This window comes from Poecilia formosa, unplaced genomic scaffold (genome assembly GCF_000485575.1).
Source record: "Poecilia formosa unplaced genomic scaffold, Poecilia_formosa-5.1.2 Scaffold20, whole genome shotgun sequence".
NCBI classification, from domain to species: Eukaryota; Metazoa; Chordata; class Actinopteri; order Cyprinodontiformes; family Poeciliidae; genus Poecilia; species Poecilia formosa.
The window spans coordinates 1,525,356-1,540,167 of record NW_006799959.1 but is presented as its reverse complement, the minus strand read 5'-3'; the positions used below and the strand labels follow the sequence as shown (position 1 = coordinate 1,540,167).

The window sequence follows — 14,812 nt, the reverse complement described above, 5'->3', positions numbered from 1 at the left end:
CCCGGCCCGGCCAGTGTGCCAGAGACAATTAGGCCCCTGTACCGGCTGTAATCCACAGGCGCGTGAGCTAATCAAACTCAGACATTGCTGGGCCCCTTAAAACAATGAGGGAGGGATTAGGGAGAATTCATGCCAAGATAGAAAATGAATGAGCATAACTTGGACTGATCCTCAGACGGACGCTGGAAGATGTTCCACATCCAAGGCTGTGCTGGACTTTTTCATTGTCTGTCGTCAGAAAACAAACCCACCATAACCTGTTTTAACTCTTCAATTTTTAAATTGATAATAACGACATACTCAGTTGCATTTAAATTTCCCTTCTTTTTAATGAACAGCTTAAGAAGCTGAACAGAGGATCCACATTGTCCCGTCACAGGTTGTCACATCAACATAACGCAGCACAGAGTTGAACATTTCTGCATATCTGCACCAAGAGGTATGTGATTACTGAGCCTTCACATTGTTTTCATCACATTTAAAATAAAAAACTCAGAGATGGAAATGATTTGATCAATGCAACCCCTGTACCGCATTTTAAAAAAAATATTAAATTAAATCCAAGGTCATGAGATGTTTCATAAAAACTGGTGAAAGTCTAAGAAAAATATTTGCATAATATAATTCAATGTATTTTGACTATATCTTCCATTTTAAAGATGAAAATGTTTCTTTCACGTCTGATTAATAAATATATTAATATACAGTTGAACTCATTTTTATAATTTTCTGTTTTAGGTCAGTCACGGTTAATAAAATTGTTTCACAAACCAAATTAACACAATAAAGTTTTTAAAAATATATATATTTTCCTTTTCTTCTTTCTTCAAAATAAAGCAGAGCAACTCATTTGAGAAGACAAGGTGAGATCTACTGTAGTGGTTTTTCCTCCCAATACTTTATTTGAAGAGCTTCAAATTAGGGAAACATGATCTTCAAACCAATCCAACTTTTCCCACATGGCAAGACAGGAAAGTTCTGATGAGTTAATTACCTTAAGATATTATTTTTATCATGAAACACAGAGGCAATGCTCAGGTTAGACATTTAAAAAGTGTTAAATGATGAACACATAAGGCTCATGAATGGAGCAGGAACAGCGACAGACACAAAGAGCGCTGCAGAATCCAAAGAGGAACAGAACAAACTGAGCCGCTCAGCAGACACGTGAGAGAGGAAGACAGTCAGACCAGACACAGGCGGAATGCCAAGAAAACATGAGCAGGACAAAACACGACAACAAACCAAGAAACTGAACATGAGGAAATAATGTGGCAACAATAAACATTTACTAAATATGGCAATACCATTAGAATATAAATAAACCAGAAGAAAAAGATCAAAATGCAAACACAAAACACCAAGACAGCCAGAGATATAGATACATTTTACACAAAATCCATTCATGGTTCCCTGATACAGGAAATATGGCAACCAAATCATAAAAATGTTGGAATCATTTCTCAGAGTGAAAAATAGAGGTAGGAAGTTGGGAGTCAAATATCTAAGAGCTTTCAGTCAATTCACGAGACCAAAGGCAGAAACCTCTGCAAGGATCATCTTAACTGCATCAATCTGTGCAAATATCCTACAAATTTGGACATAATTTTAAAAATATCCTGCCAGCTGACGTTTAGATTTGTGTGAAATCAAGAGAAATGCGTGAATGAACCCTCCTCTAGTCCAAACCTAAAGTCCAAATGTTTTAGGTTCAGATGAAAAGGTTTTTGTTTTTTGTTTTTTTGTTTTACAGTGGATAGATGCTTTGGTTGGTTGTGCATGGTGGCAGAGTGTGTCTGAGGCCTAATTAAAGTAAGACAACTTTTTCTTTCCATTATTATCAATATTCAAATGTTTGATCTGCATTTAAAATCTGTAAAATTTTAGATCCAACCAATAAAATACTGAGTTGAGCATCACTGACAGGTGCAGGTGTCCCTGGGTAATCTGCTGAGCAGAGGATCTCACTACTGTTGAAAATAATAGTTCATTAACTTGTTACAGTAGATGAATTAGATTAATTTCCTCTACAACATAGAAACAATACAGGAGAAAATCAACCATATTTTTGCATCTGAAGATATAAAATTATTAAATTTTGCAATCTATCAAATAACAGGACTAATAATAATAATAATAATAATAATAATAATAATAATAATGAGAAAAATGTAAAAAGTAGAAAATAAAGATGTTCAGATGTGCACACCTGTGGCTCTGCAGGCTGATTAGACTAAAGTACCCAGATGAAGGCGTCTCATTTCTGACACTACGTGTGTGTGTGTGTGTGTGTGTGTGTGTGAAAGAGAGGACAGACAATCCAATTAGTCTGAGCCACAAAGGAGGCCATCATTATCTCTCAGCTGCAGTTTATCAAACCATTTATTTGCTGCTTTTGAGACTTTGGTTTTATTTTTGTCAGTTTGGTTCAGAAGAAATGATGACATTGTTTATAAGTGTAAACGTGATTTGTATAAATATTTTTATACACATACAAACACATTTTGCTGGAGCTAAAATCCTGTTTCCTGTCTGTCAAACTGTGATATCCATCTTTGGGTTTTTTCAAGTCCTTAACTAAAGAAATTTAGTCCATTTGTGTGTTTGAAACAGAAGAACTGGTTTAAAATGAGTTCTTCTCTAAGCTGTCTGATGTGTTGACACTACATTGTGTCTTCCTTTAGGTTTCAGAGCCATTTTACACCAGAATGATTCAATTCTCAGAGGTGAACAGCTCTAGAAACTGTAAAGGAAAAATTCAAATAACTTTATAAGAAAGTTGCACATTTCTCAAGTTTTAAATAATTTGTGTTGTTGAAAAGCAAACACAAGTCCATAAAAAGAGAAGCGTTCAGGTCTTTGTCCTCAGTTTTATCTCATGTTTTCTGACCTATAATCAGTCTTCATCACCTGGTGTTGAACAGATCTGCAACAGTATTTAAGAACTTTATTTTAGATATTTACCTCTGCAACTTTTTAATCAACAACAAACTTTAGTGCATTAGTTTAATTTTATATGACTAAAGTAGTGTATAGAAGAGATAACTGTTTTCTAAATGTTTGTGCATGTACAAACCCAGTTTCATTTTCACCTAACTGGTAAACAACGTCCACCTGTAAGTAATTTGATCTGAGTGTAAATCCAGCTGCTCTGTTTCTGCCAGAACCCAGGAACGCAGCGGACAGGTCAGGGAGGAATTTAAAGGATGTTGGGTTTTAAGCAGAGGCGGTCTGAGCCCGTTTGGTGCCCTGGGCGAACAGGACTCAGAGGGCCACCAGCAAAGAGACCCGACTGCACCAAGCTCCAGTTGTTTTGTGTAGAAAATGTTAGAAGCATATCAATTTCACAATTATGCAAATCAAACTTGAAACCAACACAATTATACTTTGTGTTGCTCTATCACTTAAAACCTGAATAAAACAAAACATTTGTTGTAATGTGATGAGTCTCTGTAAAATCTGTAAAAATCACCATATTCATTAGGAGTGGCTGTTTTACTGAAGCATTAAGTTTTTATTCTGTCCGTACCCTGGACATGCATTCTGCTCAGAATACATGATTCAGCTCTTCATGAAGGTAAAACATCACAAAGCCTCAGAGCCAGAGTCTGAGTCGGAGATTTAAACTTTTCTTTATAGATAGAAGGAGGTGAGACGTTCGTCCTGCAGCTCCGGGGACAAACCGACCCACTCCCGTTCAAAATATTTTGTCTCTGTGCGTAAAATGCTGCGTCCTGGCGCGGAGGATCTCTGGGAAAGAGCTCCGTGTCGGTGGAGCTTCCTTCACGCCCCGCTGCTGTGGGTCGGTGCTGAGCAGGAGTGGCATCTCGGCGACAAAATCCCGCTGAAAGAGCGTCCTTTAGAGCTCAGGCATGCATGAAGCTGTGAGCTCACTGGCGTTATAAATATCCCCAGCAGAAGCACCGCGGCCGGGGTAATGCCCACCCGCGCCGCACGCCTGTGCGCGCAAACCTCCTGGGTTCTTGACCTCGCCACTGGATCGGTTAAAATGCGAAACGCGGCGTGGTGAGAGGCTCCAGCTGGGAAGAATGAATGTTCCTCTCTGCCTTCTGACCTTCGCTCACTGGATTTGCGCGGCGGCCGCAGCGCAGCGCGCCTCTTTGCTCCTTCAGGAGGGGATCAGCTCGGGACGCAGGACCTGCAGGCTCTACTGCAGGGTTGGCATCGGCTTCCACCTCCAGATTCATCCCGACGGCAGAGTGAACGGCAGCCATGAGCCCAACCAGCTGAGTAAGTCTCCCCCTGCATGCACAAAGCAGCTCAACTACTGAATCCTAAACGTCTGGACGCGACTCCTCTTTATCCCCCCTAAGTTTCCTGGTTGTTTTCATGAATGTTATTCCTGTAAGTTGGAACAGTAATGGTTTCCACAGGAGCAGGGGTGTGAAATATCTCAGCACAAGTCATCAGGTTGACGAGCCTCGTTTGTGTCCGTCCGGGATGTTGGCAGGTAGACTATTTGTGGAAGTAACAGGTGCAGCTCCGGGATGTGCGCTGCTGCAAATCAGCGTGACTGACATCACAACAGCGCGACTCCACTGCGCAGCAAAAAATAAATGCTGCTTAAATAAAAGAGTCTGTCTGATAAAACTTTGACGCAGAGGAAGTTAAACCTCCTGATTTAAACCCCGTTAGAGTGAAATGATGGATGAAACGAGCAACAAAGTCAATATTCGATGGACAGCATGATGTTGGGTCTTTTTGTGGATTGTGTTCAGGTTGCAGCAATAAATCACTCAGCATTTATGCCCAAAGAGACAAGAGAGAGGATTTTTTTTTGTCTAATCAGAAATGCAAAACCAAGTAGTTTAGATTTTATTCTTAAAGTTAAATAAGTAAAGATATTATGAGAGCTGATTTCTTATTGCTGAACTGGTCATTTCTCCTTGAGTTCAAATTAATGCACAGATGTAAAACCCTTCATTTCACCGATATCCTCTTGAATTTTTAACATTAGATTTCATGTTACTGCCCCCTTTACTGTGATACCCCTGAATAAAATTAAATGCATGCAATTCACTTTAAAATTAACCTCATTAATAACTAATTATGAGCAGTTCACCTGTGTGTATTTTAATCTGAGCATAAATCCAGCTTTCCTTTTGACAGGATGTCTTTATTCATGCGCTTTATAAATGTGGTCTTAATGGAAGAGGTGTAAGACGAACCCTGTGTCAATCAGAGCAGGAACGAGCTGCTCTGGTTAACCAACACCTCAATCAACCTTTTTATTCTACTAGTAAAATGTGTGTAGCTGAAAGCTAACACTGCATCAGCCTGAACACACCTGGAAAAATGTCAGTGGCTGCAGCTGCAGCGCTGTGCTGCTCCTCAGCATGTGACAGGACTGGGTGGAGGTTCAGCGCCCAGCAGGAGAACCACCCTGAACATCCAGCCAGAGATACAACTGAATGGTTCAGAGTGGCCCAGTCAAAGTCCAGTCCTAAATCTAATTGGGAATCTGTGGTGAGATTTGAATATCGATGCTCCCCATTAGGGGGGGAAACTAACGATGATTTTAGTAATCAATCATTCTGACCACTAATCAGTTAATTGGATTAATAAAAATGTTCATTTAACCACCTCAGCATTTTTATACAACATTAGAAATAGATTAAAAGATGCAAATAAATGTATAATTAAATTCTTATTTTGAACAAGAAAATAAACATTTTATTGCCTAAAATGCAATAACACCGGATTCCTTTAGGTTTTGGTTAAAGCATACTTGCATTTTGCATTTAATCTTAAATGCAAAATGTATTCTGTGCTGTTTTAGCTGAAGTTTTGCTCTGAATATATCGTTTTTTCAGCAAATGGCCTTTTTTGAGTCTGTGTTCTCCAGTTAGCAATTAATCGATTGCGAAATTACTTGACGTTTATTCCAACAATCAACTCATCACGATTCGTTTGACTAATCCGATTAATTGTTTCAGCTGTTCTCTCCATCCGGTCGGACCAAGGTTGGGTTATTCTGCAAAGAAGAACTGGCAGAAATGTCAGTCTAAAGACCTGCAGCTGCAGTTTCAGCAAAAGAAAATTCTGCAAAGTTTTCACTCATGGAGCCAAATCCAACGGCAATGTTTAGATGTCATGTAAAATCCCATAAAATCCCATAAACACTGATGTTTGTGACTTTAAAGGGACGAAACATGAAAAATATTTAATGAGCATGAATTCTTATGTAAACCAGTGTGTGTGTCCTGGTTAGAAACCTGTAAATATGTGTTTCAGTTTTTATTGAAGTCTGATGAAACAGGTGACGCTCCCTGTGGAAGCTCACATGTGCCTTCATTTCATGGTCTCGTCACAGTGTTGTCAGGTTACATCGGTTTAAATGCAGCAGCCATCTGTGTGTGTGTGTGTGTGTGTGTGTGTGGGGGGGTGTGTGTGTGTGTGTGTCCGTGCAGCCTGACAAACAGCAGATCAGGATGTTTTAAATTTGTAAGTCTGAATGAATCTCAGAGATTTAAAAAAATACAGAGAAGAAGAAAATGAGTTTTTACTGCATTCTGGTTTTGTTCAGTTTTTAAGAAAACAGACAAATGCTGAAGAGATTGCCAGTTTGCTACAGCAAACTTATTGTTTTTAAGATATGTCAGTTTTTTATTTTACCGTGATCTGATTTTTTCCTCTACTACTTTCCCCACTAACACACTAGAATACTCCTTAACTTTATGTTTTCATCTTATGCATTACCTTAAAATTATATGTTGCAAATAAAACACGATCAAAGCTCTTATTGAGAGGCATGAAAAGTCGGGACATTACTCATGACAAACATTTGACTTACAGACGTCCATCCTGCCCTGAGGAAGATTAAATCTGAGGTGCCCAGACTTTTTGTTGCAGGGACCAACATCCTAAAGCTGAAACTAACGGGACAGTATCAGCTATAAGGATTGATGGGGAAAAGACAATAACTGTCATGATTTGACTGCTTTAGTGCGTGGGATTTACCTGGGAGAGGTTTAATCGAGGTCTTTCTCTCAAAATGAAATTATTCCATAATTTTCCTAATTTATTTTTCTGAGTAACAGTCAACTTGTTTGTTCCAGTTGCTGTCTTCTGTAGGTAAAACATTGAGAACGATTAACCTGTGAAATAAAGAAAAATCCAAATTACCCATTTGAAGCGATGACCAATAAGTATCCATATCTGTCATTACTGATGTTTAAGCTCTTCTGCCGCTTCAAATTGATTTCAAAGTGAAGACTAAGAGACTTTTTAACGTGCAGCTGAACCGAATAAAAGAGCTGATGTGAGAGCTTTGGAAATAAACTGATTTTATTGTCCTTCAGTCGTCAAGATGTGGTCTTTGTCTTTCCAGGTGTTCTGGAGCTGATTGCGATTTCTCAGGGCGTCATCGGCATCAGAGGGGTTTACAGCAACAGATTCCTGGCCATGAATAAAAGAGGACGGCTTCACGCCACCGTAAGGACTCCACAAACCCCTCGCATGTTTCCCAAAACGGCTTCTGATGGGAATGTTGCAGCATCAGAACCTGATTAGATTTTCCAGAGACTTCCGCTGACCTTCCCCGTCCTCTGGTTAAGATTCTCTGATGTCCTCACCTTCATCGTCCTCTCCAGGCCGCAAAAACCACCTCAAGTGGAAGAGTGTCTGTTTTGCTGCTCAATCATTCATTATGTTTATCTCACAGGCCTCTGCATAATGCAACTCAAGATTCTGTTTTTTTTTTTTTTAAGGCCAAAACGTATCAGCAACCAACTCCTGACCAGGACCAGCCTCACTGCAAAAACACTTAAAAATCTTACCAAGTATTTTTGGTCGAGTTTCCAGTGCAAATATCTCAGTATACTTGAATCAAGACGAAACTAGCTTAACTGGTAACTAGTACTTTTCAGCAAGAAAAGTACTAGTTACACTGGCAGATTATTTCACTTACAACTCAAAATGCAGATCTTTTAGTATCTTAGCATTCAGTTCACATTTACACACAAACTGGTTGGTGCATAAAATTCTGTAACTTAAAATTTCCTGCGTAGCGTTAGCTTAGCCTTTGCTCATGAAACGGTGTGTAAGACGGCCTTCTACGGTGGCTCAGTGGATCTGATACACAACAAATAATGCAAATAGGAGCAGCAAAAACGTACAACTTCAGAGTATTTAAAATCAATTCCTGATCATTTTGAATCGATTCAGAATTCTCAGATCTAGGAATTGCGATTCTTTCTGCATCTCTTCATGTAACCAGTTCTTTTTCATCAATATTAAGGAACTATTGACTCTAAATGATGACTCCACAATATCTCTTTGAAAAATTACTTGGAAGTTTGTTTTGTCTTATGTACCAAGTATCTTTGGTCTATGACTAGACCAAAGATACTTGGTAAGACTTTCTGTTTTTGCATGGCAGCAGGAATACTTGTTCTTTTATCTAACATTAAATCATTGCCTCTCCTTCCTTCATGGCTACAGCGGAGCATCCTTTGCTCATGAAACGGTTCTCCATGGAATCCCTTCCTGCTGCAGCCATGTTTGTTTTATGAGTTTGTTCTGCTTGGCATCTGCAGCAGAAAGTCACAGAATCTGACGTAAGCATGTCATGGTGCTCGCGCTCTGCTGTAATCTTTAGCCGCTGTTTTGGAGGTTCTTAAATCCCCCCGAATGCACAGCAAGCTGAAATCTTGCCACAGCAGCTTGGCCGGCCGACCAGTCAGCGGTCAGAATCACCAGCAAGTCATCTGTGGGAGCCTTGGCAGGCGAACAGATAGAAGCGACTCCCGGTTAGCGAGTGTTAATGGGAAGAACAGATTAAGTCCAGTCTGGGACGTCTGATAATATGCAGCGGAGTGAGCCACGAAGTGAAAATCAATATGGCGGGTAAACAAGCAGCTGGAGGGCAGCGGGCTCAGAGCCGGACGGTCTGCTGAGAGAGTCGATGCCCAGCACAGGCGACTTCTGCCGCTTCAGCTCCTCGTACTGTTTCAGGAAATCATGTCAGTGGGAAGGGATGAGCCGTTATTCCTCAAAGTAAATATTCAGTTCCACTTTTGGGATAATTTGAATATCACAAGCTGTGTTTCCATCAGAAATGTGTTCAAAACTCTGTTGATAATGTTGAAAAAAAAATCCCACAATTTCATATGCTGTTTCCATTAAATACAAAATGTAATTAAAATCACTCATGAATGAATTTGTTCATATAATAAGTCACTGAAAAACACGCTGAGCAATCATCTTCCTTCTATTTCCTGCCGTCTTCTTCATGGTTTCCACCAGTAGTAACATCCAGTTGCTGATCATGTGATGTTAAAAATGTGCTGCTTCAATTGCAGTTTTACACATACATCTATTTCAATACAGCTGAAAAAACACTTTTTACAGAAAAACATGATTTTTTTTTTTTTAATTATGTTTTTCCATTCAGCCAATTTCGGAATTCCACTTTGTACAACTTTATGGTCAATGGAAACGCAGCTGGAGTTAAACAGATGCTTAATTTGAGGTCTGAACCAGACAATGACATGATGTAAATAGCTACAGTAACCACGAAAAACTATTAGTCTTCCCACAGATTTCTTCCATTTGTGATTTTTTTTTTCACGACTAAATTATTTAGATCACTAAATACACTTTAATATCACACAACAATAGCGGAAGGAAACAAAAAATGCAGTTTATAAATGCTTACTGAATTTATCACTTGCCTATGTCAGTGTTGTCCAAACTCTTCCTACTTGGCCTTTGCACAGTGATATTTAGCTATCAATGACTTTTTTGAACTTATTTAAATCAGGGCATGATGTGCTGCTTTTTGAGATCTTTTAGCCTACTTCCTGATGTCATGCAGGTTCTTTTGAAGTGATTTTTTGATGCTTTTGTGGCCTCATTGTAACTGGTGAAAATTATTCAAAAAATGTGAGTAACCATAATTAAATCACGACTTAACAGCAGGGTAGTTGTATTTTCAAACAGAGTGGTTTGGATTCCTGTTCCTCAATGTATAAAATTATTGGACAACTGTTCTCATAAGGCAACAACTGGTGAAAATGTGTTTCCTATTTCACATTATGAAGAGCCACTGCAGAGCAGCAACAGAGCCAACCTCTCTTTACCTTAAAGACCTCAGTTGGTAGTTTTTGTTTAACCTTGATGGTTTGAAGAATGATTCAACAAAATAAATTTCTTATCTGCAGGAGCTTTAATATTGGCATTTTAGATGAGTAGCAGAGGTTTGTTTCTTTCTTTCTGTTCTAGCCAGAGGAGCAGAGATCCCTCTGATAAATATTTGCAGAAGTAAAACTCCAATCTGGTGTTTATGGAAAACCTCAGGCCTCTCAGTCATGTTACATTCTTCATCCTCTGCATTCGTATCTTCAACAGCAATGATAAATCTAAGCTGAAACACGAGACAAAGAGCCTCGACACCAGAGAGCTGAGATAAGATCAGATGTGAAGAAAGACATAATTAGGCAAGATTTGTTGAGTCATACAGGTTATATGAAAAACAACAAGACTGCAGCTGTGCTTCAATTGACCTTCAAATTTCCGAATTTTCAATTATGAAAATAAATGGAAAAACAGTCATTTGGAAAAACTCAAAATTGGAGTGAGGATGAAGTGACTATTGTGCTTTGTACAACTCCAATGAAAATATAACAAATAACTCATGTGATCAACAACTGGATGTTACTACTGGCAGAAATGACAAGGTGGACGACAGGAAATGGTGGGAGGATGATGACGGAGCATGTCTTTTAATCACTCACAGCGTGAATAAACTTATTCATGTGTGATTTTAATTGCTTTTCTTTTTTAATGGACACACAACACTTGCAAAATTGTGTTTGTTCAACGTTAGCGGAATATCAATAAAGTTTTTCACACACCCAACTAACTAGTGTTAGATGAAACATAAGATAAACTGAAAACAGCTTAGATTAAATGGATGAGATAAGGAATGACAACATGAGATATTTAGAGTTGAGATTAGATTAGACTGAAATAGGGAGATTAGATGATTTAAAAACAATAAGACAAGATGAGAATAGGTAAGAAAATACCTAACCAGGCATTCGATGAGATGACATAAACAATATTAGGAGAAAATTACAAGACCACACAACAAGAAATAATAAGGAAAAGATAAATTAATATTTTTACTAAATTAACCTTTATAAGAGCAACATTTCTCACCAGGCGCAGGAAGAAAAGGATCAGTTCACATTTTCTCTGAAAGATGTCCCGTCAACTCCCAGTCTTCTGCCAGATGGCAGAGACTGAAAAGATAAGTGAACGGGGCGGAGGGGCGTCATCACAGATCATCATAAACCCAAGCTGATTTCCTTTGCAATGTTTGATGAAATAAATTCATTAGCGAGAGCTTGTTTGAGCAAAAGAGACGTGATTGTTTTCATTTTATTCAGATTCAGACTTTCCCTAGAAAGAGTTTTTTCCTCCAAGCTGTGCCTGAAAATCAGAAACTTTCAACCCCAAAGATGTGGCATTACAGGCCGTCAGAGTAACTTTAGTACGTTAAAAACATCTCTGTTCTGCAGATGTAAATATAAAAACAAGGTAAAACTTGTGGCTCGTGGGAAAATGTCTTGACGAGTGTGACCAAGCTTTAGGATTCAACCAATCAGATCTGTGGAATCTGCCTGCAGCTAATGAACCCGTGAAGGCCAGCAGACGCGGGGTTTCTCCTCTGCCTACGTGCCTGGGTGTGAGAGCTCATTGGTGCACGCTCCGGCGGCTTTGTTTCCAAATGTCGAAATCCCTGACTGGTACCAGAGCTGGTATGCAGCTCGGTTCTGTTAAACCGCTTCATTCCAGCTGTAGCGACGACTCTGCAGCGCCGAGCAATTTTCTAATCATCTTTTAAAAACAACAGCCCAAAGGAAGCGTTGGTCACTTAGAAAAACTCAAAGGGTTGTAGTGTTCCGCGACGAGCCGCACCGCGCTCTCCTGTGACTGGCATGTTTACCGAGCGCTGGAATGGCATCATTTTCTGCTATGCTGCGCTCTTCAGCAAAGCAGAACTGCTTGTTTTTCTTCAAAATGCCATGAGGTTCAACAAGAAAAGTCAAAGCCCTGCAAGAAGGAAAGCATCTGTACATTCTGAAAGTTTCCCATCATGGATATTCTTAGGTACAACAGGGAACACCTAATGGGTTTGTTTCTTTTCGGTGGTGTTCTCTGAGAACAGAACAAGTTCCCCTCAAGGTTTGGTCCAAATTGTGAAACATTTCCACTTTCTAAAGTCAGAGTCATTTGTGGAGCAAGTACAGAAATGCTTTGAGAATGTTTTATCTGAAAAGCTGGGATTTTTAATATGAATGCAATAAATACACTAAAAATTTACAGCTACATCTGTGTAAGCTAACCTCAGGTGTAAACCAGATTACACACTAATTAGAGAAATGAACTCAAGGACTTTAATATAGAAGAAGGATTTTAGCAACCATTTTCTGCTAATTGAACACCTTGGTGTGTATAAAAAGCAGGAGTTTTGGATGTTTGTTGCTCAAATTATGGGCCAATATCTTAAAGTCAGAAAAGCTCTGGGCCCCAAAAATGCGATTAAATGGGAAAAAAGGAAAAGAATAACTGATTTTTGACCTAGTAAACTTTAAATTACTAGCAACATGATGTATAAATTATTGAAGATCCAAAACATAAACAGGGTTTTGCAGAATTGTATCAAAAGAAACAAACACACAGTTTACAAATTTGGGGGGAATGTTGACTGATTATTTTCTTTTCTGCTCTCAGCAACAAGTATAAGATTTTTTTTAATGTTTGCTATATTTAGCTAAAGTTAAATAAAAGCAGATTTGACTGCGCCTAGTAAACATTGCTGGATATAAGTGGTTCTATTTACAATAAAAAGAAGAAAAAAATAAAAACTGCGTGGTATTTAACATTTTCCATTTTAAGAAGAGTTTTAACTGAGTAAAAATGAAAATAATTAAATTAAGTCTCTGAGAAGGAGTCAGTGTTCTGCAAACATTTATTTTAAAAGGCGACTTGTTAGAACTTAAACCTGCTAATACCTTTTATTTTCTCTCTTTCACAGGAATGGTTCTCAGATGACTGCAAGTTCAGGGAACGTTTCCAGGAGAACAGCTACAACACCTACGCCTCTGTAATCCACAGGAACCAACGGACCGGTCGGGAGTGGTATGTTGCCCTCAATAAGCGGGGGAAAGCTAAAATGGGCTCCAGTCCGCGGGTCAAATCCCAGCACGTCTCCACCCACTTCCTACCCAGGGCCAGCCTGCATGACTTTACCCAGAAAGGCTTCACCATCACAGAGCGGAGCAAAGAGAGGAGGAAAGCGCCGCCACCGTCGCCCCCCAGGCCGCCGGCCGTGATCCCGAAAGCCCCACCTGGACCAGTCCAGAGACACAGACAGGTCAAATACTGGCCCAAGTTCAGGTTCGGATAAGTTTGCAAAGGAGGGACTGGAATAATAAACTTTAAACAAACTGGACAAAAGTCATTTCTGATGCTCAAATCATTCCAGGATTCTGTAGCATGGAAAACAAACCCAAAGTTGCTGCCAGGAACACTCACTCAACCTGACGCTCGGATCTGTGGTGACGGGGGAAGTTTTCTTTGCACTTAACTCTGTGTTGTTCTGTCCTGTTGTACATCATCATTAATGTTCTGGTTATGATGCTTAGAAAGCAGAAATCCTACCTGAACACATCAGGTAAAAAGTTTTTGTTTTTATATCGAATGTTACACAAAACTGTTTTTTATGTCTCAGATAAACATCTTGTTTTATAATTTTTACATATTAAAATAAATCATAAAAAGCATGGCTGCATTAAATCAAATAAAGTTGGTTCACAGGATGAGGATTTGATTAATCCTGGAGACGTTGGTGTGGATCCAATCAGACGCAGAACTTTCCAACCAGGAAGTAATCATTTCCCCCGAACGGCCCTGGACTGACTGTCGGTCCAACGCATGTTCAGAGAAATCCTCCATGTCCTCTGGATAAGAGAAATAATAAAAAAAATTATATATTTTAATAAATATGAAATGACAAATCCATTAGGTTTCACTCTTTACTTCACACACTAACATGACCTTAAACACAGGAAACAGCTTTGGGTTGGAGACGTAGATTAATCTGGTGATTTGGAAACTAAAGTATTTGATGTTCTTATGTAATTTTGTATCACGAGAGTAATAAATAAACTGTGCGTAGGCTAATGTAGATTTGTGATTTTCCAACATCAATTGTTTGGTAGCAAGACAAAATCTCCAATAATAAAAAGTGAGCACAAACAAACAATTATTAGCACCTTGGTAAAGAGGATTAAAGGTCCTTAAAAACAGCTTTTGTTGCTGGTTAACCTGAAACACATATTTTTTTTCTTTTTTGTAAAATTCAACCTGTAATTTAAGCTAATTTTAAGAAACGATTGTCTTTTGAAAAAGTAACTAATGGCACACTTAATGGAACCCTAAGCTTTCTCTATAAAATCAATGCAACATTATTATTATTATTATTTATTTTTTTTTTTTTTTAAATTGATAAGATTAACTAGTAACTTTTAATTATTAACCCTTCACTTCCTGTTTCCCTGGAATATAAATGGCACAGCTTTGGCCAGTTTCTTTTAAACACTTTGATTTTTCTCCATGCTATGAAGAGTTACCACATCTCCACAAAATACCTTCAGGGACACCGTAGGATGTTTTCTACAGACCCACAGCTTGTGTGTATTTGCCTATTGTTGTTTTCACAGCAAGTTGTATTTGTATAAACAACATTAAGCTGCAGACACCCAAACACAGGAAATACAAT

At 38.8% G+C, this 14,812-nt stretch overlaps 1 protein-coding gene across 1 annotated transcript; it reads left to right on the top strand.

Moving 5' to 3' along the window:
- Positions 1-788: 788 nt before the first annotated feature.
- Positions 789-14,024, top strand: fgf5 (fibroblast growth factor 5). The gene is made up of 3 exons (XM_007547384.2): positions 789-4,251; positions 7,352-7,455; positions 13,067-14,024. The coding sequence occupies exons 1-3, from the start codon at positions 4,050-4,052 to the stop codon at positions 13,436-13,438; spliced, it is 678 nt and encodes a 225-aa protein (XP_007547446.1). The 5' UTR covers positions 789-4,049; the 3' UTR covers positions 13,439-14,024.
- The last annotated feature ends 788 nt before the right edge of the window (positions 14,025-14,812 follow it).